General features: G+C 37.7%; 2 protein-coding genes across 2 annotated transcripts in view; one reads left to right on the plus strand and one right to left on the minus strand.

Annotated features, from left to right (window-relative positions):
* The window catches only part of LOC5574726, a 32,908-nt gene extending 11,498 nt beyond the window's left edge, over positions 1-21,410 (minus strand). Inside the window, exons 1-2 of the mRNA XM_021842947.1 lie at positions 21,323-21,410; positions 4,078-4,462 (exon numbers count right to left, since the gene is read on the minus strand). Of these exons, the coding sequence (XP_021698639.1) occupies positions 4,078-4,093 (16 nt within the window). The 5' untranslated portion in view covers positions 4,094-4,462; positions 21,323-21,410. The remainder of the gene's footprint in view (positions 1-4,077; positions 4,463-21,322) is intronic.
* A 119-nt stretch (positions 21,411-21,529) lies between these two features.
* Positions 21,530-27,047, plus strand: LOC110674275. The gene is made up of 4 exons (XM_021838549.1): positions 21,530-21,580; positions 25,835-26,053; positions 26,133-26,311; positions 26,369-27,047. Exons 1-4 carry the CDS (start codon positions 21,530-21,532, stop codon positions 26,904-26,906), a joined length of 987 nt encoding a protein of 328 aa, XP_021694241.1. The 3' UTR covers positions 26,907-27,047.
* Positions 27,048-27,341: the final 294 nt, after the last annotated feature.

Below are 27,341 nucleotides of genomic sequence, written 5' to 3' on the forward strand. Positions count from 1 at the left end.
CATGACTCAATTTGCCACTTTCCAGCACCAAAATCGAAATCATAAATGACAGGCATCTAAATACATGAAAAGTGCCCATGTTTTCATGAACTGTGTTCATGATATTAGATCCTGCTTCATGGTTTCATGACCGAAATTGCCACTTTTCGCATCAAAAATAGGAATCATAAATGACAGATGACTAAATTCATGAATAGTGCTTATGTTTCCATGAATTTTATTCATGGTTCCAGCATACATGCTTCATGATTTGAAGATTTAAATTGACATTTTTCTTCGCTAAAAATTGAAAACGTAACGTACAGCCGGCATTACGGTAAAATGCTTCATGATTTCATGACTTTTGGTCATGGTGTATTTTCATAACATGAAAACACACCTTCCTCCCGAAATCATGACTCTTTCTCCCGTTTTAGGGTGCCGCATTTTTACCCGTGTGGTCGCAATACAAACGGACAAGGCATGGAACTACGAGTAGGAGCGCTTCGAGCACATTGGGATCAACGCCAGTACGGCCCCAATTATGTATACTGGCAGCGCACGACTAAGACCAAGTAAACGGTATATGTACTGGATAATATGCTTTGAGGCTGACAGCAGCGACGACATTCCACTCCCTTAGTAGGGTCGGATGACACTGGCCTGAAACGGCGAGTGGGTTAATGGCGCAGGCTGCCCCGTAAAACCGTGGCAGGCCTTAGAGTACCTTTTAAATCCGTCGCCTAGTTGTTCTAACTGGGCAGGAGTAGGCTCAGATGCCATTACCTGACTTGCGCCGATCAGGCTCTGAACATATTACCCCATAAAGGGCTATGTCAACCCTAGCATGGCCTTCCTGCTTGCATAGATAACCATGGGATCATGAAGGCAACTATTCCAGCGGAGATGGATAGCGGCTCTTAGGGGGACCCATAAGAGATGATCAACCAAAACAAACAACTAGCGGAACGTGAAGGAGAGGCTTCTGGACCTATCAGTAACCGGCTAAGGTTCCCGCCAAGGAAGGAGGCGACCAACATCAGTGAAAACAGTGTGGACAAAAGCCTAGATACTGTGACGATGGCAGACACTGGCCGCTCCAGTGCAACATGTGAGGTGACCGATGGCCTGGGACTAATCGAGGCCATGGATCGCAATAGGGAATACCTCCCAAAAATGCAGGTAGCTGCTGAGCAACTTGATGTCACCATCGAGTTTGTTAAGAGCAAAAGCAATATCAGCAAAGACTTGAATACATATAGTAGACTTATTCATAAAACCATTATCGTTCAGAAAAATTTCCAGATTCGTATTGTATCATCAAAACGTATTAATTTTGACAAAAATCAAAATTTTGAAAATTTGCCAAAAGTTGTTCTTAGAAAAAAAATGTATTAAAAATTTCTCGAGTTACAGTCACCCCACAGTTATGGATAGCACACAAATATGGATCAAAGTTGGCTTAAACGGCGAATATCTCTTCAAATAGAGTTGCAATTACGCAGAACACATTTTATCTACGTGAACCATGAATCTGTACAGCATTGCAATCAATCATAACATCTTTTAGCATATTTTATTCATCCGTATAAAATAAAATGTTATCCGTATTCATAGAATCGTTGATTCATAACTGTGGGGCATTGAAACCCGTACCACAGTTATGATTCAACGATAAAACGATTCCGAAAGAAACGCCTAAACGTATACTTTCACTAATACACCATTCGCTTGCTTCACAGATAAATTGCTTTTATAGTGCTCTGATCCATAATATGAGTCGATTTGATCCATAATAAGGACCCTCCTGTTCCACTGATCCACATCTGTGGGATGGACAACTTTTGAAATTTCTTTCGAAATCGACACTTTTTCGTAAATAATCGCGATTTTTTATGTGTATTCTCGAAAACAATTATATTCGGCATTGCCTGGCGGGTAAATTTGTTTTGTACAAGGTCACCATGATTTGTAATCATATTTTATTCTAAAAAATGACCCTTAGTTGATCCATAACTGTGGGGTGACTGTAGTTTTCATGAAACTTTGTCCTTAACATCTGTTTACTATTAAGATTCTATGGTGAAAATTTAAAAACATATTAAAAATGGGGTTTTTGTGTAGGTAATTAAAAATTTAAGTTTTATTTTTGATTTTTTATGAAAATAAATAAAATACTTTTTCAGTGTATATTTATTTTTTTAAGAACAAACGTTTTACTACAACTTCTTCATAGAACATTTTACTCTAAAATCAACAATTTCGGAGTTAGAATTTTTCAAACAAGTTGTATGCGAAAATGTATAGGAATTATTATTGCATCATTGCCTCGGTATGATCTCAAATAGCCATTTCTTGGTCCAGCTCTGGTAACCAATTTTCAAAAACTGTCCACTCTTCCGGATGTTACGAATTTTCCGGAGGACCGAAAAATTACCATTAATAACCAGACGACAGCGACGGTATTGATACGATTCTGAAAACATGCACGCAATTTTTTCGGAAGAAATCGCAGCTCTGTGGGCAATTGTCAACATATGCTCATTTTTACGGATGTTCTGTGTTTTCCGTGGGACCAATAAATGGTCATTCGAGATCATGCCATATCAACGGTGGTATACTAATTTAAAGTTAATAATATCGAGTCGGTTGAAAAAGATTGCTGCTTTCCAGTTTATTGGATCTTCCAAAGGACTTAGAAAAGTTGCCCTCGTAATTTGCGCAAACCTACTTTTTTGGATCTCCCTTCACTGGACAGACGTCCTTAACGTCAGAAGAACCTCCGCAAATCACGCATTTAGCATCCATGCGGCAATTTTATGTACCATGACCCCACTTTTGGCATCGACGGCACTGAGTGGGGTTCTGGTAATTTCCTCCAGGTTTCTGGAAATGTTCCCATGTTACACGGACATCGAACATAAGTTTTGCTTTTTCTAAAGCTTTAATATTATTTAGCTCTTTTTTGTTAAAGTGAACTAAACAATATTCTTGAGAAATCCCTTTCTGAACAATGCCAGATAGGGTTCTCTTTTTCATAATGATTACTTGGACTGGGGAAAATCCAAGTAAATCATTTATTCCATTTTTGATCTCTTCAGGCGACTTATAGTCATTTGAGAGACCTTTCAAGGCAACTTTGAACAAACGTTCAGTTTTGTCGTCATGAGTAAACAATTGTGCTACTTCTCTTTAAGATGCTTGAGAAGAAGTTCGCGATCTTTAAGAGTTTCCGGCAAAACGTGACAGTCTCCTTTCTTTGCGATTTGGAAGGAGACCTTGATTCCCCTAATGGAGTTCAAGATCTCCTGCCTGAATTCCCCAAATTCGGAACAACTGACCACGATAGGCGGCATTCTTTGCTTCCTTACTTGAATCAAAGAGCCTGGGCTAGAGACTGCTTCGATTTGGTGTTCTGAAAATTTGTCTAAAGTAGAGAACTGATTACTCATTGTGAAGCAATTATCAACATTATCCATTTCACCATTGGAAGAAAATGCGCATTCCGGAGAAACGTCCTTTCTTCCATTTTCGCCACGTTTAGTGACAGTTTTAAATCCCATATTTTTGAAACGAAGTTGTGAATTCAGATCTTCACCCTTCCTTTCGTTATTAGTTGCAACCATGTTTAGTGAATAAACGAAAAAATACGTGACCTTCTAGGAGTTTTTTTTAGGACGGTGTCCAAGAAGGATTACCACCGCAAGCTTTCACTAACGGTTCTAACAAAAATCGAAGGCACGGGATCAATATTAGAAAAATAGTACTGTTTTAGTAGCACAAAGATATCATTGTTAAAACCAGTTTCCATTCCACAATGCACTCACGATCATTAACCTTATTATGGAACAACAGTGCAAATCCTTTTTGCTCGCATCAATATTCAATAAACACAACTTCTATGGCTCCTCTACTTTAAGTTTACATACACCGTTTTGGTCAGCCATATACAGTCAAATATAAATTACCACTTCATCGTTACTAGCTAACAAAAAAGCACCTGGGCGCGAATGTGCAACCAAACACCAACGCTCTCCACCGAAGCAGTTAATCAAATTACTGCACCAAGCACCCGTAGATAATTGTCACAGTTCTTACTTTTTATGAAATCCATAGCGTTCGCCTCACTCCACTTTGCTCTGCACCATTCTTCTCCACATGCATCAGGTTGCACCGAAAAAGTCCTCTCAACTCCCGCAGTTCGTCAGCTGTTACAGTTTCCACAATGCTAATTAATCCACTTCCGGAACACTTTTCACAGTATCTTGGCACCACTGCGATGTCCACAATTCCCCAAGGTCGTAGCCGTATTAATTTCCGACGTCTTATTCACAATTTTCATTTGCGCCCCGTTGGGTTTCCACTAATCACATTAAGACGAACCGAACCCGAACAAAAAGGTGTAACAGAAGAAGCTTATTACAATTTTGATATCATTCAACGAATTGGAGTTACTTTTTTCGTTAATTAAACACCAAACACTCTGTAATTTATAACATATTATTTTATAAAATATTGTGCGCAGTAATATATGTGATCGTTGTTGTTCCTTGCTGATCGGGAAGCACAGAGCAGCAGTTGCATTGAGTGCTACCACTTTGAGTCGGCAGAGTGTACACAGTTTGCATGGGAGGACCCCTCGACGAAGAAACCTTATCATTCTATTGCCACCTACCCACTTCACCATTAGGGAAAACGAGGACACAGTGCGCCTGAAACCGTTATTAATTAAAAAAAAGTTGATGTTGACCATCAATTCTGCACTCTCCACTCAAAAGATATGATATCCTAGAATTCTATCAATGAATTTAAATATCTTTCATCAAAGGAAATGAAAGTTATGGTGATAAGTAGATTTTGAGCCATTTGCAAGGGAAGATAGATATCCGTACGACATGGGAACATTTCCGCCTCGAAGAAATTTCCAGAACCCTTCTCAGTGCCATTGGTGCCAAATGTGGGATCTTAGTACCAAACGTTGTCACACGGATGCTTAATGCATAATTTGCAGAGGTTCTTCTGACACTAATGACATTTGTCCTGCGAAGGGAGATACTAAAAAGATTGTATGCACAAATTGCGGGGCAATCGTAAGTCTAACTTTTGTGATTGCCCTTCATCAAAACAAACTGTTGAAGCTTGTACTAGGTAGATGAAAGGGATCGTTTATCGTACCCGGAATTCCCCAGGATGAATCTCTAACAATTCTCATTGTTCAGTTAACATTCGCTTGCTTAACAATTACACCCATCAGGTAAATTATAATCATGCTCATCTACAAACCAATTTTCTTCCGACAAGTAAGCGTTCTAATCTTTTAAATTCGAGCTTGCTTGAGCTTGAGCTTGATTGGCCACCCGTGGATGCTACTCCAGTATCGCCAGATCGGCTGCACTTACACAAGGAACCAACCGAATAACTGCTCGGGACTAACAGACACCCTCAGTGTATAAGTGCTGGTGATCTTCTATTTTTAGGCTATAATGGCGTCAGAATGCTGACCAATGTGGGGAAGGGGGAGGAAATGATGTTGCACTTATACTAGCCCACTGTAGACCGTGAAGTCCGACTGCATCTACGCCAGTTCATGTGGAGTGTATGGATTGGGTGAAAGGCATGGCAGAGAGGTTTGCTTTTGTGGTTAGCAGACTGCCTATGTATCAGGCGTAAAGAAAGGCATGCGCGTGGAAAAATGAAAGCGTTACGGTTTCTTGTCCGTCTCTGGTTCTAGCGTTTGCTATGAACGAATAGTTTGAGTGTGATAGATTTAGAATGGAAGACAGAAGCAAGTGAGAGATATACAACTATAAAAGTACGAGGGAAGGGACGGGCCTGGGATTGAACCCATGACCTTCTGCTTATGAAGCAGAAGCGGTAGCCATCAGACCACCAACCCCGTCATCGTTCTAATCTTTTAAATTCGAATGGAAATATCCAAGAAAATCTCTACGCCAATTTTGTCGCAGGAATATTCAAATCCTTCCCTTCATTTTTTTCCTACGAGCAACTTTTAAAATTGATTCAATTCAAATGGAAATACCCATGCTTATGTCGACACAGATAATATCTATGCCGCCTCTTTATGAAAAACGCCAACAGAAAATGTACACACTTCCTCTGATTTTGATTTTTTGACAGAACAATTGAATCAAATGATTGATGCAACGTTCAAAACCACCACTATGGCTGAAACGAAGCCAAGTTTGTGTAAAATTTACTAATAAAATTGTTATAAGATTACGTTCTTCTAATGTAAAATATTTTTCGAATATTTTGGATTGGGATGCTCGTTTTTTGAATGGCAAAGATGACGAGCTCCTTATTTTTTCTAACATCTAATAACATACATACAGCAGTTATTACTGAAACTTTTTTGAAATTTGATCCAAGCTCGTCAAAGATCCACACTTTTTTATCATTATTTTTGTTTATGGTTATAGCGGCCATGCGGCTCAAAGGTAAATCCATGGATTTAGTCATCTGTCATTTATGATTCCTATTTTTGATACGAAAAGTGGCAATTTCGGTCATGAAATCATGAAGCAGGATCTGATATCATGAACATAGGTCATGAAAACATAAGCACTTTTCATGTATTCAGATGCCTGTCATTTATGATTCCAATTTTGGTGCTGAAAACTGGCAAATTGAGTCATTAAATCATGAAGCATGATCCCTGAATCATGAACTCATTTCATGAAAACAAACATAATACGTCACTTAAGATCCCAGTTTTTATTTGCCATTGGTAAACTAATAAAATGGGTAGTGCTTTGTGAAGCCCAAGCAGGACAGTTCTGTTTTGCGTCGTCCGATTGATTTTGCTGACGGATTCGCGCGTTTTCGTTGCCGGAGAATTTTTTTCCCCCTATTTTGGAGCGTCTTGCTGGGTAGTGCTTCGTGAAGCCTAAGCAGGACAGTTCGGTTTTGCGTCGTCCGATTGATTTTGCTGACGGATTCGCGTGTGTTTTCGTCGCCGTAGATTTTTTTTTCTCCCTGTTTTGGAGCGTCTTGCTGGGTACGTATTTGGGAAGGCCCAAGCAAGACGGTTTATTTTCGGGACGCCAAGAAGTTTTGCTGTCAGTGTCAGTTTTGTGTTCAGTCGAGAATGGATTACCAACTGGTGAGTTCGTTTCATGCTTATGATAACACATATTTTCTAGAAAGCGTAACTTTTATGTAATATTAAAACAAACTTTGTATGGTTCGTCACTATATGTGTCGGCATTATGCTTTTTTCTTATACAATTTGAATATACATATATTTTTCTCTTTTTGACATTATTAAAAATTATCTTTTGAATTGTTCGACATTGTGAATGTTGACGTATATTCTAAAACTTCTACCATATCGAGACAAAATGCACAGTAATACTCATATGTAATTTTCAAACAAACTATGTGTGGTTCGTCACTACAAGTGTCGGCATTATTCCTGTTTCATATAAGTTAAAATATATACATGTAATTTTCAGTTTTCGTCATAAATAAAAACGTCTTTAGAATTGTTCGACATTTCCAATTTTTTTTCCAAAAACTTCTCGAGACAAAAATACAAAACTAGCTTTAAATACAAGTCGTATATTTCCCCCTTGTCCATGGATCGCATCACCGACCAGAGGTGACTCCCAGATCTTTTCCTCCCTCTCTAATAAACACCCTTCCCGTGGTGATTGTGGAGATGCAGAGGTATTCTCGGTCTCTAGAAGCAACAATCATTACACCCTAACATTCCTTCCCCATCCCAACTGACTGTAAGGACTTGGCCGGCGCCGTTATTGATCAATAATATTAGATCTGCTAAAATTGCACTTCGAGAGTAAGCGGAAACTCCCATCCCTTATGCATTTGGATCGTAGTGCAATTCTTACCAGTTCCGATCAATCACGGAGTAGCAACCATTGACATGTACAGTCAGTCTATGCTATGCTATGCTATTCCATTGGTAAACTAATAAAATGATGCCACAAATGGTATGATTTAAAATGTTACTGCTTTTGTGCCGGTAGTCTCGTAATAAACCGTGAAAACATTCAGAATTTCAGAAAAAAAATCCTTGAAGATTTTTTTTGAATATTGTATAATATATACATAAACATTCCGCTTAAGAACTTCATTGATGCAAATTGAACTATTCTTGAGGAATATTCCATGAAAAAGTTCCTAACACCTTACAGATTTAATTCAAACGGTATTCTAGGGAAAATCTTTGAAAGTATACTCGATCAGCTTTCAGAGAAATACCTGAAGAAAATTTTGTTAATTTGTTTTTTGATATATCTGATCAGAAAGTTCTTTGGAAAGAGTTTTCTGGAAACAGTTCCTGTAATATTATACACACTAACAGAGTATGCGAGTTCGGAAAATAAAATCACCGAAACAAATCGGTAATTCACGATAAAACCGATGTTTCGGTAGTCAAGCAGTTTTTGACAGTGTGCCAAAAACAAAATTACCGCACTACGGTGAACTGTTGGAGATCTGTCAAAAATATTATCGAATGATCTGTGAATCGCTAGTATTACCGAAAACTGTAGGACATTTTACTAACATTTCGGTAAACGTTCTATTAGGTTACCGAATTCTGTAATTTCGCTGGTTGTCAGCATGAATTCATCTTGTATGGACCAATGCACGAGTTCACTAATTTTACATATTCACTCGTAGCCATGGTCACATCAATGATATTTCCGCCGGAAGTTCCGTTGTTACCAGAATCAATCTCCAGCACCGCCAGATTTTCAACGCCTCAACGGTGTATCTTGCCACCTCAGTCTTAATGTTAGTTTGACGAATTCTTCCATCCTGTCCATGAATCACTTTCTGAACTTTTCCTCGTATCCAGTTCTTCCTGTTTTTTTCCATCAACCACGAATACTAGATCTCTGGTACAGAGCGGTTTTCTGCCATCGAACGTTCCCAAAGTTCCCAAATTTTGTTGGCCAAGTACTCCGACCGCTATTACACATCGTTCGGTGTTATCGTTTCTTCATCGGCTGCTTCCTGTAGGATGTAAGTTAGAGGTCGAGTATTGATCATGTCTTCTGATTCGGCTAAACTCGTTGACAAGATTTCATCCGTTAGCTTTTGACCGTTGTAGGGCTTCTTTGACCGATCGCACCATTCACTCCCAATGCCGCCCATGTGCGTTGTACCAGGAGGATTAAAGTGCCATGCTGTTACGGCCGGTATCACCTTTTCTGCGCAGCATTCTTCGTTGATATGTTGAGTCATCTTCTTAAATGCCGCGTTAGTTACTCGAAAACAGGCAGCTTTATCTGAGATTTTTTTTTTAAGACACCGACACTTTAATGCTCCAGTGGGCATTTTGCCCTTTGAAGGAAGCACCACACTAGACAACGCACAGTCGGAAAACATTCCTCAAGAAAAGTTTTTCGAACCCACACTCCCCAGCACGATACGGCTAAATGCCTGGTGACACTAACCAGGCACGGCTACGAAGACCATACAAGCTCTGCGCTTGCAAGCGAATCATTTTACAGCCATTAAGCAGGATTGTGTACTTAAACTGTGGACCACATCGAGATGTACGACTCTAATGGCCATACACGAGAAGATCACAAGCCATCTCTTTTCTTTTCTACGTCCTACTTCAACACCTACTGCACTGAAGGGTCGCATGCGAAGGGTGGTGCGTAGGACTGGCAATGGCCCCATAATGGCAACTAAATGTGTACAGCGATTAACTTTGCACCATATGCACTCTTTCATTACCTGCCAAATAGCAACATGGGCCTTCGGAATCCAAATTGTCTGCCGCAGCTTGTTGAACACGGTACTCTGTTTGCATGGCTGAACTTACTGTGATAATTCAGAGTCAACTTTTTATTTATATCGTGCTTTCCAGAAAGAATGTTCGGATACCACTTGTCAAAGGGTAGCTCTTCGTTTTTCTCCAAACAGCCTTGGATTCTCAGGACTCCTTCTTCATCTGACACAGGTACAAAATATTGGATCTTTAAATTTTCTCCAATGTTTTACCCTTAGTTCGTTACAGATTTTTTGTTCATACACACATTTCGTTTGGGTAACAGTCGAACTGTACCTGTCTCCAAAGAACGATCTCTGCTTTCGGGAGCTCTTCTTGTTGAAGTGGTTTCTTTTTCGAAGAATACTCAGTTCTAATCAGCAGACGTTGGTTGTTTCTGATGTTTTCAGAAGTCATGATAGATAACATAGTGGAATTCGTTAAGCTTCTACCGCGGGCAAGAGATCTGTCCACTATTTCCACGAGGTCCAGTTTCGTTCAAAAATGTCTTCGTCCCATTGACAACCCCTTCGCCATAGTTGCTGAATGATCACTTTACCGTGGACCGTGAACGGTGATAGCAAACCCAAGGATCAAAGAGTCCCATGACACAACTCAATACGATGCGTTTTGTTGGTCGCTTGCCATTGAACAAGTCAAGCGTGTGCTAGAATAAGGGCGTAAGTCGCATGATCGATTTCTCTTCATCGATCCTCTCTTCTGTCAATAAAGGTGACAAGGTGCGGGTTTATTAGCATTTTATCACTTCAGTACGCTAGGCAGCGATGCAATCTTGCGTGCTGAGGTAAAAAAATGGTAACAAACTTGTGTCTTGTCACATTTATTAACGGAAGAGAGGATCGATGAAGAGAAATCGATGATGCGACTTACGCCCTTATTCTATCACACGCTTGAAGTACTGTTGGATCTCTGGACGGTGTGTAACGAAGAAGGCGAACATATCCATTTCTAAGTCCCAGAATACTCCGAGAACGTGCCCCCTAGCTGCTTGTTTATCTTGGTGGAAAATCACCTGCTTAGAAGATCTGTCTTCTTGTAAAGCTGATAGCACCTCTGGTGAATTCGATACCCAATTGCGGATTTCAAATCCGGCTTGTTTATGGAGTGCTACCTGCTTAGCTCGCTCTATCACCTCTTCGACTGTATAATCATCGACGTAATGTTGATCGATTATGATCGCCGCTGCTTCTGGCTCGGTAGCATACCGTTTCTTGAACCAAATGTGGCGACGTTCATCACGCATACTCTCGGCGGTTCATCGCTATTGTTTCTGAAGAAGATGCGTTGAGCTTGCTTGTCCTCGGGAATTATTCTCAATAGGTGGTATATCTCCCGGATATCCTCACCAAAGGCGATTTTTTTTTTCGCGAAAGCGACTGATCACCTATATCACCTATATCACCCATAGTAGATCGGGTCCCTTCAATAATTTATTGAAACGCCTTGTACGGATGCCACCGCGTGGTCAAATGTCAAATGTCAAATTTCAAAAATGTATGCAACCATGAAAATGATTTTAAAACTAAAGCAGAATGGCACTTTTTCCCAACCTCACATGGAAAAGGTCCTTGTGATGGTATCGGTGGCAACATTAAGCGAATGGCTAGAGATGCTAGTATTAGAAAGTCAGCAGAAATTAATAACGCCAAACAATTTTTCGACTGGGCTGTGTCGCAAAAGGTGAAAGACCAATTTAAAAAGGATTGGGAATTTATGCAACTGAAAATGACTATTCAGAGGCTGAAAAATTTCTTCAGGAAAGATTTTCTTACCTTGTTACAATTCCTGTAACAAAAAAATATCATTCATTTATACCAAAAGACGAACGAAGCATTTTTGCTAGTTTATTCTCAGATGCATATGAAAACCAAGAAAATACAGCATGCTTTGTTCTTAATAAAACAAAAAAAAAACGAAAATCTTCTGGTGTTAGCAACCAAAGACAATCTTCCCGGTTGAAAAAATATATAGTAGGGGTATTCACTTAACGGCGTAAAGTTCCGTGTTTATCGCAGTAAACCGATTATTTGAAATCTTTCACAAAAATATGTAAACGACAACAAAAACATTTCAAATTGTGGTAGCTAGACAGTCTAACAATCCAAGAATACGTTTCACGGTGCTCCCCTGACCGTTATTATCAGAAAAAAATCTCCATCAAAACTGTGCTCATCAGTCGATTTCTATAGCTAAGCTGCATGTCTGGCAAAATTTAAAAAAAAATCGTAGGGCCCGTTTTGAAGTTACGCCCTTTTGAATGTGTAAGTCCACTAATTCAAAGGAAATCTGAGATATTTAAACGAGTTTTCATTGGCCGTGATCATCAGAATAGATATAATATTGAAATTTGAATTAAAGTTGGTTTATATAGTTATTTTTAACTTCTGGGTGGAGTTTTGAATAAGAAGATAGACGAAATTTGGAGTTACGTCCTTTTGGGAACGTTACCATTGAAAACACTAATTTCCAATAAATCAATTAGGCATTCTTATACCTTTGAGTATATTCAAATGTTTTCAATGGCACATTGCCCTTACATACCGCCAAAATTTTTCACAATCAACTGATTTTCCATAGGCTCAAGTGTTTTAAGGCATTACGGAGCTAATTTCATAATGTAACCAAATTGATTCTTGCAGAACAATATTTTGGCTAGTTTGGTGAACCCATGTGCTCACGATTCAGAATATTTTACATGCAATTGATTGTTACCTGTTGTATATCAAAGCGAAGTATACGTCAAGGAATACTTAATGAGTTAAGCTTTCGGTCATGGGTAGCAGTGTATGGAATAAAATAAAAATAACAACGTAGAAAGCAGCGATACAAAATGGAAGAAAACAATGCAAAGTTTAGAACATCCGTTGTTATTTTGTTTAATGGAGTTCAAAGTTGTAGCATTTACAGAGCTTAATTTTAAATGTTTGTCTTTGTCAATTCGGAAAACTTTATGAAACTCCTAAAGTATGATTTTTGTTTTCGTTTGAGATGAGTCATAACAGCTGGTGAGTCTTTACTTCACAAGGTTATCATTAGGGCCACAGAACAATTTACGGTTTTCCGGTACGTAAAATCCATGAACAACTCTGTTTTAACCATATTTTATGTATCTTTTTTAAATTATACCCCTTGACTTTGAATTCCATTACCCCGAATACCCGAAGACCCCAGTTTCTAGAATGGCATTACTTTGAATTCCATTATCACGGGACAATGTCATGTAAGGTAATTATATATTCAGGACAATAGCATTCAGTGTAATAGTGCGTTCAGGGTGATGACACTCGGGCTATTGAAACTCGGAGTTAAGGTATACAATCTTCTCAAGAGAGACATGTAACATAATGCTCTGAAAGTGTTTAAATTTAAATTCAAAAAAACCAAATAATGACGAATGGTTAATACTTTTCTTAAGCATATTTCAAGTACTGAAGCTTTCTCTTCACGAGATAGCATGGTAATGGATTGATCGATTTATACAATTCTTTCACTTTAGTATTTAGCTCTTACGTGTATGTGAAAAAACCGAGAAAGCCAAAGGTAAAATTGTATATTTTTGAAAAATACAGATGTAGTAATGTATGCTACTAATGATCACAAAAGTATTGACAGTGGTCTAGAGTTCTATAGTTTGGCCAATTGTGCATAACTCTGCAATTAAAGTTTATGTTCTGAGGCAGAACAAAATTAGCCGCAATAGCCGGTAGCTTCTGCTTCTTCTTATTGGTATAACGTTCCCACTGGGACAGAGCCTGCTTCTCTACTTAATGTTCAATGAGCACTTCCACAGTTATTAACTGAGAGCTTTCTTTGCCAAAGTTGTCATTTTCGCATTCATATATCGTGTGGCAGGTACGATCATACTCTATGCCCAGGGAAGTCAAGGAAATTTCCATTATGAAAAGATCCTGGACCGACTGGGAATTGAACCCAATCACCTCCAGCATGGCTATGCTTTATAGCCGTGGATTCTAACCACTCGGTTAGAGAAGGCCCAAGGTAGCTAGTTGGGCCATAACAATATCTTATAAATAATAATAATGACACGAAAATTGCTCCGAAATGCCTTACAGCGCTTGAGCCTTTGAAAAAATAATCAATTGTGAAAGACTTTGAAAAGACAATTTACACCGTCTTCAGCCAAAGGCTGCACATACTGAACAATTACAAACATTAGGCAACGGACAACACATGGAACACCCAGTAGCCCAGTGATGAATTTTTCGTTTGACGAAAAGTTTCCACCGACTGGAGCGGGAATCGAACCCACACCCCGTGGCACAATACGCCTAAACAACTGACGCCGCTAACCGCACGGCCACGTAAGTGCAATGTGTCATTGAAAGCATTTGAACATGCTTAACGGAATGCCTGCTTAAAAGAATGCCTAATTAATCTATTTAAAAATAGTGTGTTCAATGGTTACGCTTCCAAAAGGACGTAACTCCAAATTTCGTCTATCTTCTCATTCAAAACTCCTCCCAGAAGTTACAAATAACTATGTAAACCAACTTTAATTCAAATTTTAATATTATATATATTCTGATAATCACGGCCAATGAAAACTCGTTTAAATATCTCAGATTTCCTTTGAATTAGTGGACTTACACATTCGAAAGGGCGTAACTTCAAAATGGGCCCTACGATTTTTTTTAAAATTTTGCCCAGACATGCAGCTAAGCTATAGAAATCGACTGGTGAGCACAGTTCTGGTGGAGATTTTTTCTGATAATAACGGTCAGGGGAGCACCGTGCGTTTGTCACTATAACAACTGTCATCAATGTATCAAAAGCAATTGCATTCCGATTTTAAAAACGCGAATAAAGGAAAAGTTTGTTTTTTAATCTCTAGTGAAGAGTCTTACAAAATTGTCTGGCGAGGCATGAAAAACACTAAAGGAATCATGGAAGTTGATAGTCCATATAGTTCATCAGAAGGCGGCCGGAGAGCTAATGGTGTTGACAAATGGCGACCAAGAATTTCCAGTGAAAGCCATTATTCTGAAACAAACAGAGACGCTGCTAATTTGAGGAAACTTTACAAATTACCATCTGATACAAGTTTTGCTGCTGTGTTCATATTTCCATGTGCATGATATTAAAGTCTATGAATAAATTAGTCATCAAACTTTATCGTTTATAGTTTATTCATCCATCCATATTCTTTGCTTCTCTCAATAGTCTATACCGCACCATATTTGAATGCAACTGAACAAATCGTTTGCAAATCTTAATCATACGAAGTTTACGATTTCGTTTCAGTTTCCGATCATAAAATGCATATGAAATTTCAACTAAGTCACTTAAGGTGAAGATGAATCGAAGCCAAACCTCAAATTTTCAAGTGCACAAATCTGGAGAGCCGAACACCCGTTTGAGCTGAAAACCTAATCGATTGGTCACCACCAGCTAGTGACCAATCGATTAAGTTTTCAGCTCAAACGGATGTTTGGTTCTTTAGATTCGTGCTCTTGAAAATTTGAGGTTTGGCTTCGATTCATCTTAACCTTATTGAAAAAGTGCAATTCAAATACACAAGCACAATCTTTGAGTCATTATCTCGATGACTTGCTTAATTAGGAGCTTCTATAACAATTGACATAGTCTTTGAACTTCGCTTAGGAACGAGGAACATGATGGGACCGGGCATCAACTAAACTAAAATTCATAAAATATTATGAGCTCCTAAAATAACACTCTTTGGTATGTAAAATAACAACTCTTTGGTAGAAATAGTTTTCAACCGACTGAATCCAATTCCACCACCCTAACGATGATCTTGCTGAATAGCTGCACTTTATCACTACAGATACGATATCAAAATTTGGTTTTACATGTAATTTGTTTTTCGTATTAATATAACTAAAATTAAAAAAAATGCCAGATTTATATCGAAAAACTATGTGATCAAGTTAAGGCTGTAAAACTGAAAATAACAGACAAGGATAGAAAGATAGAAAGAACTTCAGTTTTGATATTTTGATGCCAAATAACATAAAAGTCACTATACATCTAAAATAATCTAATAACAAATGGTGTATTTGAGAAAATTGGGTGTTCAAGCATTTCAAATATTTGGAGTTTCCTGAATTAAAACAGTTTAGAATCCTATTTAAATATTTTTATCAAAATACTTATTAAGTAGAGAAAGCGATATATAACAGCGCACTTCTTATTTAAGCTTTGACTTTGGCAAAAAACATATGTATAAGGAAGATTAAGAATCAGTTAGGTTTAATGGTTATCAAAATTAGGGACACCATTCACATTGAGGCTGGTCATCTTAAGGTATAGAAATCCCTTGAACTTTGCCTGATTTTGCTTTTCGGAATGTGTTCCTCTAATTCAAAGTCAGGGTGATAAATTTGGAAGAATGAAGCAATCATATGAAGAAGATATTTGATCATTTCGACTAAACACATATTGCCAAAAATACTTCTTGGTCAACATTACAACTGCTCGACAACAATTTTTTGGATGGATCAGGGACGCGTTTATATGGGTTTATACGCGTTTATATAAATAATCCAAGGGTGCTGCAAATCATTTGGAAACGGCCTCTTTCTACACTTTTCTTGCACTCAAGACCCATGATCCATCCAAAAAAATTTTTGTCGAACAGTGTTATACAAACATATATTTCTGGTCAATTCGTCATTTATTTTTTTGTTTAACAATGTCACTTGATCCACTCTGACTCAACACCGACCTTATATGGGAAAACAATTCTATTTCGACAATAGTTTACGCTGCACATTGGTCCAGTTTTTAAAATAGCTGGCAAAAACCCCATTTCCAAACTAGCATTTAATGAAAAAACAAAAGCCAACAAATTCTTCTAATTATATCAGATAATGTAGAGTAAGTAAAATAAAACTGTTTGACTATAGTTAAAAAGTAATTTACAATATTTAGTTTTCATCTTATTTGACTGTAACAATTATAGTAAAAATTTTCAGAAACCATTTTGAATGTCCAAGATGCTTTATTTTGATTTTATTTAGTAGGAAACATTGATTGAATGCAATATTAAACAAGAAAAATAAAAGTTCATTTGATTTTATATGAGAAAATTGCGGTGGCCCTCTTGCCCATAAGACATACTGTTATTATATATGTAAAATTAAATGTCAAAGGACTTTTTCGAAAAAAAATCCTCACAGCTATATTGAACAATTGAAATCATTGTATTTATTGGGAGTCAAACCTTGTTTCCAGTCTTACATTCTATAATATTTCGCATTTTTTGCGTTGGTGAGTTAAATACATTTTCTAATTTTTTGTACTAACATTTTTTTCCCGCAATGATATCTCAGACGCATATACGTTTTGTGGAGCCTAACACAAATTCAATGTCTTTACTTCATAGTACGTCTATGAAACATACAAAATCGTTCGATTTTTCCAGCGAAATATGCATTTAAAAAACTGTTGTCCGAATGCCTATTATGGACCCTCCCGAGGTCCATAATAGGATTGTTTACAAATTTGACGTTGCGTATTATGGACCCTCCATTTGATTCCCATGTAATCCGGCTCGCTGCCGACGAGCCTATTATGGACTCACCTGGAAATGCGTATTATGGACCCTCTTGTGTGTTTTAATTTACAAAACTGTTCAAATATCTGTATTTATGCGTCTCAAACCAAATATTTTGCCTGAAACTGCTGACTAACAATGTAATCGAAGTTCCCCGGTGGATTTTCATAGGAATAAAGTTGCTTTGAGTGTTAATTTTATGTTTTTCTGTAGGGGATCCATAATACGCAAAGGGTCCATAACCGGCATGGACTCCCTATTTCAAATGTTTAAAGAAGAGCTTCTTTATACCGTACAAATCGCTCCCCACCACTTCCCGCGGAGATATCTTGCTCAAACGCACGTTTAAGAGTAAGAAATCGATTGAAGAAAATTCTTCTCGCCTAAGTTTGCCAAAACGATAGTTGTTTCAAAAAGTTGAGATACAAAAAACATATGACAAACAGCATTTTTGTTAAAATTTTGCCCTATGACAACCAAAAACTTGTGACTGTGCCCAAAATAGAGTCTAAAACCCTAAATCATGTTCCAATACACTTTTAATGGCAAAAAATAGTAGGGGTATTCACTTAACAGCGTAAAGCGCTGCGTAAGTCCTAGGACAGGACGTGACAGCTCAATTGTGACTGCCCCGTTGCTTTTCAGTCGATAACCTTGACGATACTAAATCCCGTGTTACCAGTATCATTTTTTAACAAATCTTGTGAACAAATTTAAATAGCAAGGCTCATAATTTGATTGTTTCTTGCACGGTTCATTCATTTAGTACAATAAAGGATGCTATATATATTTTTTTTAAATTAGAATAAATTTCAAAACTGACGATATTCTAGAGAGAATTGACATTATTTCCATTGTTTTGGTTACAATTACTTATTTTTTATTAATTGTTCATTGTAGGAGCACATGCTTTGAACTTAACATCGAATTTAAAAAGATTTGAAACAAAAAGACTTCATGAAACTTTTCCAAACTTTTGATAAAAACTCTAATCTATGAACTAGCAACACGGCCGGGCTAGCAACAAAGTGCCCTGTTGCAATCCAACTCAACGATGTGAAAGTAGGCCTTTGCCAAAACGACCAATGAGAAGTGGTCTTTTTTGACAGGCAATTGGTTTCGTTTTTGCACTATGACCTGTCACGTCTTGTCTTAGAGTAAGTCATACTAAATTTGTTATCTGAAATATTTCATGACATTGCGTAAACTTCCAATGGAATATTTCTGGATGTTCAAAACTAACGGCCCATCAATCCAAGAGCGCTTTGGTGATGTGGCAAATGTCAATGGACCGATGCACGAGTTCACTTTTTGACTTTTGAGCGGTGCCGTGTTATTTACGTGACCGTGGCAACGAGTGAATTCGGCACCGCACAAACGTCAAATAAGTGAACTCGTGCATCGGTCAATAGATTGTTCTTAGTTTACTTGGAAAGTTCATTTTAAATTTTTGATACCAAGAAGGAAGCAAGACGTGCTTGCACTGTTAACCGGAATTTCATGACTGACAAACCATTATTACTGTTTCACATTCCAATGAAAACCTGTATCTTAACATTGAACTAAATATGTGTCCTGAATTGAATACCTTGACCTAGGTCGGGAAATTTATGATTGGTTTAGTGACACCGCAGACGATTTTTTTTTCTGAGAGGCTCCGGGAAAAGTTCTGATGGCATTTTACTTTATACCAAATCAGTGAAAAACAATAAATGTAATACCTATTTCAATGCTTTGGGAACGTTTTCAAATCAAATTTCAAGGTCCTCCCAGTCAAATCATGCAAATCAAAGTGCGAGGGGCGTCTTTGAGCAATATGAATATGGAGCTATCTGTTCACCACAAAAGTACCGTTTTGATTCATATTACGGACACTTAAGGCCTCAGTGAAGTATAACTCAGCTTGGACCATACAAAATAAATCATTATGTATGATTTTTAAGTGTTATCGAGCGTCAGAAGCCCTTAACTTTCGGATGGTGGGTAAAGAATACGCGTCCGCAACTTGAATAATTTTAAATAAATCAAAACGTGTGGCCTTTTCATGATTCTCATTCCGGACGCTCTCTCACTTTTGCCTCATATTCCGGACGCTTTGATTCGAATCACGGACAGCTCATGATAATCATTAATGGAACAGTTAAATCATCAATTTAAATCGTTCAACCACTTAAAAGACGTCTAAGGTAGTTGGGCATTATAAATTTGCAATGATATTTATGGAAAAAACCTAATAAAACGAGCCTCGAAAATGAGAACTTTTGGACGGCGAAAATTGAAACATTTCGTTTGAAATGTTTCCCATACAAACGAGAGTGTCCGGAATTTGTTCGTTGTTTTTCGATAAAACTTTGGAGCGCCAACCATTGCATGAATTATTACCATCTGTAATATCAATTTGTATGTTGTGAAATTTTAAAATCCAACCAAAATAATCCATTTGCGAGCTGAAATATCAGGTTTCAAAACAAAATTATTGACGTTTACAGCTGCTACTTCTAGACCTAAGACAACTAGATTAAATATTACCAGTTTGACACTTCATCGAATCAAATGGGAAATATTTCATTTGAAATATTTCCTTGCTGTAGTTACGCAGATTTGTGTTTTACGCGACTTCAAGTGAATAATCCTAGTAAAATATTGAGTATGCGCAATTTATGCCATGATTTTTCAAAACTGGACCAATGTGCGCTGTAGGCAATTGTTTTAATTAAATTTGTCATTTACATAGTATTCATGAAGTTATGGTCAAAGAAAGATTTAACTAAGACTAGTTTTGATCCTAGATGAATGTTCAACAAACTTTTTATAAATTTATTTTGAAGACAATGATACTTGTAGTTTTAAAATTGATTGGAAAACAAAAAAGTTATGGAGTCTACACTGAAGGTCATGTATCTTAACTTTAAAAAAATCACATTCAAGTCGCTTGCGCCATCTCTAAATCTAATGGACAGTTCCATATCTTTCGAATGGTGAGTGCTTAAAATTGAAGATCATTTTTTCGGTAATAACGATTTAGGACATACCGTGGCGAAAAACCTGCCACGTTACTTCGCCAATATCCGCCAGCGCCAGCTGTAGTCTGAAGAATTAATTTGTTTGCGCTTCCTCCGAACTTGGCACGAGTTGTTAGGAAAAAAATCCCTCCCACTCTTGTCCCTGGGTGGAAACTGTTATTCTTTCATTATCTTCTCCGGACAGTGCAGTCAGACACGATGACACATTCTGTCACTTTAGGTTTTTTTCCACGGGGTCAGCAACGATCTTCTTCTCGTTATCGCACTACAGGGACACTAAGCAACTCCATCCCATGGTGACCAATGGCCTCTAGAGCGATTCAAAACCAGGAAAATGTTCAAAAACTCAAATTCCATATTTTCGTTACTATCCTTTCGATAAAAACAGAACTCTGTTAAATTTTAAACTTTTTCGGTGTAATTTAGAGATGGTCCAAAGGTTTAGATATAAATTATTATGAGAAAATTTCAATAAATGTTCCAACTACGTTAGCACTGTAATGTAAGTACAAATTGAATGTATCATAGTTTAAATCTATTCTTAATTTTCATATAATAAAAGTTTCTGAAAACATCAAACCATTTTCAAGCTAATTTGGTATTTTTTTAGTTCAAACAAATGCATGAATACCCCTTCCTCCATCCGTCGATTTCAATTGATCTCTTCAGTTATTTCCTTTATTAGGGTTAAAAAATTAGTTTTCATTACGAGATGATTAGTTTGTATTTAAATTACAGTTCTTACGTGTTTGGAGCTTATTGCAATACTTCTCTATAGTAATTTCCATATAAACCAACATCGTTTTTGGACCATCTTTAAATCACCATAGAAAAACCTTAAAATTTCACATATCACTGTTTTATCGTAAGGATTGTAAGAAATATATAAAAGATTGAATCTTCACACATTGTGAACTTTAAATCACCCTAATAGCCATGTCGTCGTGTCGTATAAGTCCAGTTTTCTGTCGATGAAAAGTTGTTAAGTACTCATTAATCTCACGGGGCAACGGCAACGCATTTGCGACACTGACCAACAACGCAAAACTTGTCGACGGAGCGATGGACGCGAGTGTTACTAATTGCCATTGCGGACTTGTTTCGTGTTTTACCCCGAAGGAATCCTGACCGACCGACCGGGTGGACAACTACAACTATTTTTTTTTTTTTGTTGCTACATAACTTAGTCTTAGTAGGATGTTTCTATCGTGTCCGAATGGACGACGGTCATACCGGGTGGACAAAGAGGTACATGCATGTTTTAGTGGCTTACGGCGAGCACTGCACTGGTTTCGATGGAAGAGACGTGCTTTGTTTGTGTTTGGAATCTACGACAGGATGTTTGCTAGGACAGGTGTAAAATGCAATGACACCGCCGGGGAACAAAAAGTTAAACAGAATAAACTCGTTTGCTTTGTAGTGAGAAATTGTTCAATGGAGCATTGATGGTGAGATATGAAGAGGTGATCCAACATATTTGTCGGTTCACCCCTGATGGAGACGCATGGTGGTTGACTACATATATTGAATGCAAACGGCCAACAAAATTGTTATTCCAACAAGCATTTGGCTGATTGCTCATTTCGATGCAATTAGTAACATTATCCATTTCACCCTTGGAAGAAAGTTCGCATTCCGGAGAAACGTCCTTCCTTCCATTCTTGCCACGTTTAGTGACAGTTTTCAATCCTCCTTTTTTGGAAGGAAGCTGTGAATTCAGAGACTCACCCTTCCTTTTGTTTGTAGGAACATCTTATGAATAAAAAATAGAAATTATTTAAGTATTTTTATTTTTAGAAATATATTTGGATTCCCCTGAACTCTGCTAGAAAGCCTCTTGGAATTTTGCCCTGGAATTGCAAAAGAATTGAAGAATTCTGCCATTGATAGATAAAACTATTTCTTAAGAAAATCGTTTATTTCCGTACAAAGTGGACCGAAGGGTCTCAGATTTTCATGAAACTTTTTCCACAGGCAGGGCTCATCAATATATGAATAAAAAAGTTGAGAAAAGTTCAGAGTCGCTTATTTTCCCGGAAAACTCAGTTGGATTTTTTTTGTTTTCCTCTGACACTACCGTTTTGATTCATATTACGGACAGCTTCAAATTCCGGACACTCAACTTTGTATGGGAAATATTTCACACGAAATGTTTCAATTTTTGCCGCTCAAATGTTCTTACTTTCGAGGCTCGTTTTAATAAACATTTTCCATAAATATCTATGCAAATTTATAATGCCCGATTTCCTGATACGTCTGTTTAGTGGTTTACCGATTTCAATTGATAATTTGACTTTTCTATTTATGATTTTCACGAGCTGTCCGGAATTCGAATCGAAGTGTCCGGAATATGAGGCAAAAGTAAGGAAGCGTCCGGAATAAGAATCATGAAAAGTCCACTCATTTATATTTATTTAAAATTATTTATGTTGCAGAATCAAAATCTTCACCCACCATTCGAAAGTTAAGCGCTTTGAAGGCTCAATAACGTGGAGGAATCATACAGAATGATTTATTTTATATGCTTTCTGATCAGTTATACTTTACTGAGGCCTTAAGTGTCCGTAATATGAATTAAAACGGTACTTACTTTGAAAAATCATAACTCAAGAACGAAGCATCGTAGAAACAGAGTTTTTTATAAAAATGAAAGCAAATTTTCACAGAAATAAAAAAAATATTAACTGGAAAAAGTTTTCCACAAAATTTTCCACCGTTGAGAAAATTCGTAAAGAAAAGTCGGAAAAACTATGCTCCAACTCGTGGAAAACTTTCAAAAAAATATTTTTGAAAAGATATTTTTTTAAGTTTTAATCGCTGAAATTTTTGAAATTTACTTTTTTTTCGTTTTTGAGTTATGGCCAGTTTTGTGGAAAATGACCATATAAGCCTTTTCTTTGAAAACCCATATTTCAATCGAAGCATCGGAAAAACAAAGAATTTTTATCAAAGCAATTGTAAATTTTCTGAAACATCTGAAAAAAAAGATATGGGATTGGTTTTAATGAAGTATAAGTCGGAACGGATGACATTTTTCATGAAAAATTACACCGCTAAACTGAAGAAAAAAAACTGTTTCTGCCTCAATTTTTCATTACGCTGAAAAGGTATTTTTTCATTTCTATGGAACAAATAAGATTATTATTATTTTTTTCTAATTTTATTTATTCAATTATTCAGTATATAACTTACATTTTCATCTTAATACTATCTATTTTTTCAACCGGGAAGATTGCCTTTGGTTGCTAACACCAGAAGATTTTCGTTTCTTTGTATTATTAAGAACAAAGCATGCTGTATTTTCTTGGTTTTCATGCGCATCTGAGAATTCACTAGCAAAAATGTTTCGTTCGTCTTTTGGTATAAATGAATGATAATTTTTTGTTCCAGGAATTGAAATTTGAAATTTTTCAGCCTCTGAATAGTCATTTTCAGTTGCATAGATAAATTCCCAATCTTTTTTAAATTGGTCTTTCACCTTTTGCGACACAGCCCAGTCGAAAAATTGATTGACGTTATTATGTTCGGTAAAAAATCACCGGAAACCGTTAAATTCCGACGAGGTTACGGTGTTTTATTTCACCGAACTGTTCAGCGTTGAGATTACGGTGAAATTCACCGTAAGAGCTTAGTGTGAAATTACCTTCTCAAAAATATATATTTGTAAGTTTTCCACTAATCGGAACATAGTTCTTTAATCGGAACGAATTTTCTCAACGGTGGAAAATTTTGTGGAAAACTTTTTCCAGTTAATATTTTTTTTTATTCCTGAGAAAATTTGCTTTCATTTTCATAAAAAAAAAACTTTGTTTCTACGATGCTTCTTTCTTGAGTTATGATTTTTCAAAGTAAGTGGTGTCAGAGGAAAACAAAAAAAAATCCAACTGAGTTTTCCGGGAAAATAAGCGAATTTTTTTTATTCATATATTGATGAGCCCTGCCTGTGGAAAAAGTTTCATGAAAATCTGAGACCCTTCGGCCCACTTTGTACGGAAATAAAAAAAAATCCCCAAAACTATTGACGGTATTTTTAGGTACATTGCAAAGATGTTGTATAAAATTTTACTAAATATTGTAGTAGATTGTTGCAATTCTTCAGAAGTTTGTTTATGTTTATGTTTATTGGTACCGTAATCCGGGGTAACATTGATCAGTTTTTAGGATATTTCTTAAATATTTCATCCAAAACTGTAAATGTTGTGAGTTTTATATTTAAAAACAAGTACTGCCACCCAAAGCTCGTGACTATATACTGTATTTTGTTTTTTGAAAGATTTAAGCATGTTTACAAAAATGTTTTATGTATTTTTTTCATTTAGTTGATATGGGGTAACATTGATCATCCATGTAAACAACGTTCGGTAATATTGAAAATGTCGTTACTTACATAAATCATGGCCCCTGAAGCCCCTGAATTTGAGAGTGTTACGCCATCTGCTACAATATTGGGCTATCCGGCATGACCCTTTCAAACTCGACAGTTTATTATGTTTCAAAAAAGTTTTAACTTGTTGATTTATGTATCGAGCCCTGGAGATGGCCCAAAAGCCAGACCGAAACGTCGGCGATGATTCAAAATTAGTCAACGCAATTAATAAGACTGAAAGCCGAAACTCGGGAAAAACCTACCACCTATCCTGTTGGAACATACTACGTCTCAGTAAAAATTTTCACAGAATCGATGTTTTTTTCTTAAGCAGACGAACTTTTTGAAAAATTAAGTTTTTTTTTAGTTGAATATTAGATGAAATCTCACAACAATATTTCATTTGAAGCAAAATCTCTCAAGCCACCCTTTGACATTCCTTGAGGAATTTTAAGTTTTACAGTAAAACTTCTCATATCGAAGGGTGACTTCGAAAATGTTGCTACAAATGTGTTGGGAATTAGAGCGGATCCACAGAAAATAACGACTTTTTTACCATATTTCATTTTTATATTTTTTGATTTGGATGAAATTTTGCACATGCTTTCTTTATGCCCAAAAATGCCTTTTTGCATCATCAGTTCGCCTAAGGTTCAGGGCCAGTTCAGGGCCTAAGAAAAATATCCTTAATAATTTTCAAAAAATTATAAGTAAGAAACTGTTTGTCCGATCAGTTTGGTATCTTCCGCAAAGTTTATTGTTGGGACTATCTGAAAAAAAATATACACTGTAAAAAATGTTGTAATTTTTTATATGTCGAAAATAAAGCTTTAAAATAAATTTTCTCTAAAATCGTGTTTTTTTTTATATATGTGTTACGTTTAGTTTATGTGAGCTAAGGATTATTAGATATTATCATGAGAATAAACACTATGTAATGCAACATCTGAAATATAGAGGTCGCAGTGTGCCTCCCATTAGCACACCCCTGAACGAAAAGCCTTTTTCGCACACGCACATACCATCGCATCAATCGATAACTAGCAAAACACCGACTGAAATGTTCGTGCAAACCAACATTGCACACACACAGAGGTGCATGAGCGATCGCAAAATCTGCACCACACCGCAGCTAGGAGACAGAAACCATTTGGCCGGAAAGTGGAAAAGTCGCCATTGTTCGCTCGTCGCGAAAAAGTGAAAAATCAAAAAGTGGGCAGTCGCCTGTAACAACTTTCCGGGATTCCGCACCTGTAGCGACAGCCAGCAATAAGGGTAGCTGCGATCGGTTGAGCCCTTCGATTCCAGAAACGCTGTGTGTAGATTTTTCTCGCTCGAAGGCGCACGAATTGAAGGTGAGTGCTTTGTGGAAGCCACGTGGATTTAACCAAAAAACCTCACACGGACTGACGTGCCATTTCAATCCTCTAATAGGCCGCATTTTCGGAACAAACAATTGGGGCTGAAGCCGAAAGAAACTTCCGACGCACGATTTGGGAGGAAAAGCCAGCCCAAGCGATCGCTCCCAATCCACGCTCCGTTGGTGAACCGTATCCCGTGAGCGACGACGGACATTCGGTCGTACACGAAGAAGACAACAGACCCCTTAAAGGGTGAGTTTCATTGTAAGAGTTCAAAATCGGCCAAACGCTGATGGCAACGATGCGCAGGGTTTTTATTTGTACTTATAGACTGATTCGTCCGGTCGCTAGACGGATTGCCTCGGAGAAAGGAGAGCCACCGGCGCGCTTCGGTGTGAACCATCATTCCGGCATCGTGTTCGGAAGACAAACGGTGTGGTCGGGCCAGAGGAAGCGGCTGCAAGGAACACCGAGTGACGAGGAGCAGCGTCGATACCATTCAGGCCGATCAGTGGAAGGGGACCGGGGTTGTGTCCCACGTGAACAACAACATCATTCCGGCATCGAGTTCGGAAGACAAACGGTGTGGTCGGGCCAGAGGAAGCGGCCGCAAGGAACACCGAGTGAGGAGGAGCTGCGTCGATACCATTCAGGCCGATCAGTGGAAGGGGACCGGGGTGGTGTCCCACGGGAGCAACACGTCCGAAGGTCGAAGTCGTCACCAGTCACCCACGGTGGTCCGAATCAGCATAGTTCCCGAATCAGGTGTGCGATGTGCTCGTGCGTTGTGCGACCGAGGAATGCATTGAAGATGGTGCGATGCAGTAGGTCAGGTAGTCACTTATAGGACGGGCCCGTAAGTAAAGAAAGATAATTAGCTTGTAAGAACATGATTTAGTCAGGCCTTGATGCAAAAGGGGGTCGATAGGAGCTAGGAAGGTGGGAGAAAGCTCGATGGGTGTAATAAAGTCTTTTTAAAATGTAAGCTTTATGAGTTGGTGCATTTTGCCTTTGAGTGTTGGTTGCCGAAATACTTCCGCATATGATAGTTCTGCTCTACCGCTACCGGGGAACTTGCAACACTGGCGCCCAACTGAAAATCCACAAAATTTAGTACTACCGTTAGCGAATTTTTGGTTTGTGATTTAGCAAATTTGGTTTTGTGCTTTTGATTATCCGGCCTTGATAATCAACAAAATTTTAGCCCTTACGCATAAGTTAAGATATGGATTACACACATTTGACGGACGAAGAGGTCACGTATGAGTTGGCCCTACGTCAT

This window comes from Aedes aegypti, chromosome 1 (genome assembly GCF_002204515.2).
Source record: "Aedes aegypti strain LVP_AGWG chromosome 1, AaegL5.0 Primary Assembly, whole genome shotgun sequence".
Classification (NCBI taxonomy): domain Eukaryota; kingdom Metazoa; phylum Arthropoda; class Insecta; order Diptera; family Culicidae; genus Aedes; species Aedes aegypti.